We start from the raw sequence: 4,195 nt of genomic DNA, 5'->3' as shown, positions 1-4,195 counted from the left end.
GGCTCCTCTAAGGGGCAGCCAGGCCTCCAGCCTGGGAGTAGCACACTCACCTTTCTCAGTGAACCCCTCTCTGGGCCTCAGTTTCCCTATCTGTAGGGTGAGGGTATCGAGTTCCATGACGCCCACGGCCTCCTGAGCACTGAGGCTCCTCTTCCTACCTGTTCTCTTTCACGTCACCTTCCTGCTCGAAAGCCTGCAGTGGCTCCCCAGTGCTGGAGTCCACTCCCAGTGCGCACTGCAGCGGGCTGGCCTCCGCAGGGGAGCCCGGTGTCCCTGCCCACTCCACCAGGAGCCACTGCTAGCCTCTGGCACCTGCCTATTCCTGGGTCACTCCTGCTCCCCGAAACTGGCCTCTTGTTCTCTCCTCTGGCCCTCAACTCCCTCTGAGGACCCCCTGAGAAGCCTGGGAGTCCCTCAGACTGGGTTTGAACGCTGCCTGTCCGGTTTGAGCTGTGTGGCCGTGGACAAGTCGCCTTACTGCCTCACTCCTGAGTTTTGGTTTCCTCCCTTGAGGGGGTTAGATGAGATGACTAAGCTCCCACCATGGGGCCAGCACCGCGGTGAGAGCACCAGGCCTGTGAACTCAGGCAGGCCTCTGACAGAAGACTCTAGTAAGACAGACCCGGCTGGAGAGAGAGCAAGCTCGCTGCTATGGCCCCGCAGCCTGCCCCACGGAGGTGGTGGCGTGGGACACAGCCCGCCCTTGCTGGTGTTAGCACATGTAGTCCCTGACAGGTAAAGCAGATTCAGCCACCTCACCCAGGGCCAGGAGGACAGAAATGAACCAGATCTGATCTCTGACCTCACAGGAGGGGGGTTTGAGGGGAAACAACCGGGCAGGACAGGACTCCAGAGTGGAGCCAAGGGGCTGTGACGTGAACAGAGATGGGGCAGCGAGCGCATGGGAAAGTGCTAGCCGAGGTTTCAGGGACAAAGGCAGGGAGGGGCAGCAGGTGAACGGAGCAGGGCAGAGTGGGGAATGTTCTGGAGAGTGGAGAGTACCTGTGAAGGAATGCCTGGCAGGCTCTCAGGCTGCGGCCTTTGTCCGCAGGGCAGCAAGGAGCCCCAGGCAGGCTTGCACTGGGAACGCCAGGCAGTCTGGAACTGTCCGACCCCGCCTTGCTCAGGGAGCGGACGGTAGGTGCCGGCTGAGGGAGCCAAGCAGGAGGCAGCCACAGCTCTTCCAGACGGTGGCAGGACACTTCCACCGGGGGGCTGGCAGAGGCTGCAGGAGCCAAGGGGATCTTCCATCCTCCTTCGGTCCCCAGGCAGCTGGGCCACCTGGAACTCTAGGCTTGTCTTCAGTCACACACCTGCTGGGCCCCTCTGGCCACCTGCCGCACCACCTGGGGGTGACCCTGGGTACCACCCGAGAAGGAGCCACACTCATGCTTCCCCTCCTAGGGTCCATCTGACCATACCCACTGCGGCACTCTCGGATGTCAGAGCAGCTGCTCTTCTCACAGACTGATGGGTCCCCGGGTGGCTGTCATCACGCATGCCCCCAGCGAGGGGACCTCCCACCTGCAGGAAGTCTTCTGGGGTGGATCCTTAAGGCTCAGAGTCTCATCTTCCTGTCTGGACCTGGAACTACTCTGTCTCCTGGCAGCTCAGACGCCTAATTCTGTTCCAGGGCCCAGATGCCCAGCCCAACCCTTGTCCTCCCAAGGCGGCCTGGGAAGAGGCAGGCCCCCCCCACCCCCGTGTCCTCCAGCCCTGCAGGGAACCACAGCACACCTTTCCTCTCTCGATGTTTATTGGCTGTAAAGGGCAGCCTTTTCTCCCAGGGGAGGCTGAGTAGGCTCACATCTTTTGGGCTCCATGGACAGGGCGGTTCACGTGCTCGGGGGAGGCCAGGTAGGCCTTGAGCTTGGGCCGGGCGCTGAGGCGCGCCACATAGGCCAAGAGCAGGGGCTGGGAGTCCAAGCAGCCAGGGGCCAGGACCTGGTGATTCAGCAGCAGGTCCAGCAAGTTGTAGTCCGCGAAGGAGATCTGCAGGGCAGGGGTCAGGAGAGGGCGAGGGGCTGGAGGGAGCCAGGACCCTGGCTGCTCCAGCAAACCTCCCATGTTGCCCCTCTGGGCCTCAGTGTGCCCTTCTGAGAAATGGATCTACCGTGGGCCGGACCCAGCGCTCACCTGGTCGCCCACAATGAAGGCCTGGCCCCCCTGGTTCTGCGTCAGCAGGGTCTCGAAAGGCTTCAGGTGCCCAGGCAGCTCCTGTAAATACTTGGCCTTGCCCTCCTCCTGCAAGGGGCAGTGATCCAGTGGCAGCCCCCCACATACCTGGCCAGGGTGCCCTCCCAGGCCACCCCGAGCGCCCGCCCGCCCCTGCTCACGTCACCATGGTGGATGAGCCAGCTGCAGCGCCTGCGGACATCCTCCACGCCATCATTCACCATGTCCACCAGCGCCGCCTCCCGCCCGTCTCTGCCGTAGAGCCCTGGGCCGGCAACCAGGCAGTGCGTCAGGCAGGCCTCGGGCTGGGGCACCCGGGTCCCTCAAGTGGGAGGGCCCGCGCCGCCCATCTTCAAAAGCCCAAGGGGAGCCTCAGCCCGTTGGGCGACCAACTCTTGATTTCAGCTTGGGCCGTGATCTCAGGGTCCTGGGATCGGGCCTTGCATCGGGCCTCTGCATTCAGCGTGGGGTCTGCTCATCTCTCCCCCTCCCTCTCTGCCCCTCCAACTGCTTGCAAGCCGGAGCTTGCTCTAGCTCTCATACTCTCTCAAATCAATACATAAAATCTTAAAAAAATAAAATAAAAAATAGAGCCCAAGGAGACATGCCCAGCTGAGGACCACGCCCCTCCTCAGTCACATCCTAAGTCTCATCCTGAGACTCAGGAATTCCCTGCCCAAATGGCCTCAAGCCCCCTCCCCCGGATCTGTCTGCCTCCAAGGGTGAACCAAGCCTCTGGTGTGTGCGCGCTGGGCCTCTGGGCCTGAGGGGCGGCTGTTTGTGGAGCCGGGACAGAACCCGGCTGTGGGGACTGGCGGGTCCATGTGCAGTGAGGGCAGCACAAAGGCAGGAGGAGGTGGCAGGCCGTAGCCAGAGGCCTTTGTCCTCCCACCCTGGGTCCTGCAGAAGTCAGGGTAGGCTTCGCCCGGCTGCCACCACGACTCCTCTGTCCCCTTCCCTGATTGCAACGTCCTGCTGGGACCTAGGGCTCGTCTAAACCCCCCAACGTTAGCCCAAAAAGAGGCAGCTACCTCTCTCGGCCATATTCCTGCCACCATTGTAACAAGGCCACAGGCTTGCTCACTGTGCCTCGTGTGGGGGTTTTCTAGATTCAAGAGAGGCCAAGACAGGAAAAAAAGGGCAGGAGGTCTACTGTGAAGGCCCTGGCCGCACCTGCAGTGGCCTCTAGCCTACCCCAGCACACGTGTGGAGGCTGGCTGCCTCCTCGGAGTTGTCTTCCAGGAAACGGGCACAGTGAATGCATCTGGCACCGTCTGGCTGGCAGAGACCCCGTAACCCAGGTCCTGCCCCTTCCTCTAGGGTCATCTGGCCTGTCCTCCGGATGGGCGGAACTCTGGTTCTCAGGGTCCGAGTGGGACCCACGGGGTACTCTGCAGGACTGGGCTGCCCGCGACCTCAGAACTCACCAAAGGTGCGGCCTAGGTGTCGCAGGATGGCATTGGACTGGTATAGGGTGAGGTCTCCGTCCTGGAACTTGGGGAGCTGCCCATACAGCTGGGGGCGGGGGGGGGGCGTGCGGCATGGGTCAGTAACGGATACTGAGCTCAGCTGACCCCACCCCAGTTTTGTCCCACAAAAAACCCAGCGCCTGCCCCCTACCAGGATGCGTCACTCACACAGGAGGCCTTGAGCGGGCCCTGCAGCCAGGTCTCCTTGGTCACCACCTCCTCCTTCCAGCTCTGGCCCTGATCAGCCAGCAGCATGCGCATGGCTTCGCAGCGCCCTGGGGGAGGCAGAACAGGGTGGTGGGATGTGTGCAGAGACCCCAGCCTCACAGCGCCCTGGAGAGTGTGGGCATGGGACAGAAACTCGAAGATAAACCACGGAGAAACAGTGGAGACCATGGCCCCAGCACTGTCTTGGAGAGTGGGCGCAGACCCCAGCCCGTGGTGCCTCAGGGTGGGAACAGAGGAAGATGGACCGAGGACAGCCAGACAGGGCACCAAGAGCATGCAGCCTTGGGAAAGCCCGACCTGGCCCCGCCCCCGCCCCCGCCCCC

At 62.6% G+C, this 4,195-nt stretch overlaps 1 protein-coding gene across 1 annotated transcript; it reads right to left on the bottom strand.

Annotated features, from left to right (window-relative positions):
* Positions 1-1,737: 1,737 nt before the first annotated feature.
* On the bottom strand, positions 1,738-4,184 carry LOC100466491 (glutathione S-transferase P). The gene is made up of 5 exons (XM_034651879.1): positions 3,813-4,184; positions 3,603-3,690; positions 2,337-2,440; positions 2,137-2,244; positions 1,738-1,992 (listed from the first exon to the last, which is right to left on the bottom strand). The coding sequence occupies exons 1-5, from the start codon at positions 4,146-4,148 to the stop codon at positions 1,804-1,806; spliced, it is 825 nt and encodes a 274-aa protein (XP_034507770.1). The 5' UTR covers positions 4,149-4,184; the 3' UTR covers positions 1,738-1,803.
* Positions 4,185-4,195: the final 11 nt, after the last annotated feature.

Source organism: Ailuropoda melanoleuca, unplaced genomic scaffold (assembly GCF_002007445.2).
Source record: "Ailuropoda melanoleuca isolate Jingjing unplaced genomic scaffold, ASM200744v2 unplaced-scaffold4897, whole genome shotgun sequence".
NCBI classification, from domain to species: Eukaryota; Metazoa; Chordata; class Mammalia; order Carnivora; family Ursidae; genus Ailuropoda; species Ailuropoda melanoleuca.
Note: the sequence above shows the minus strand (reverse complement) of the source record. Positions and strands in the feature narration are given on the sequence as shown.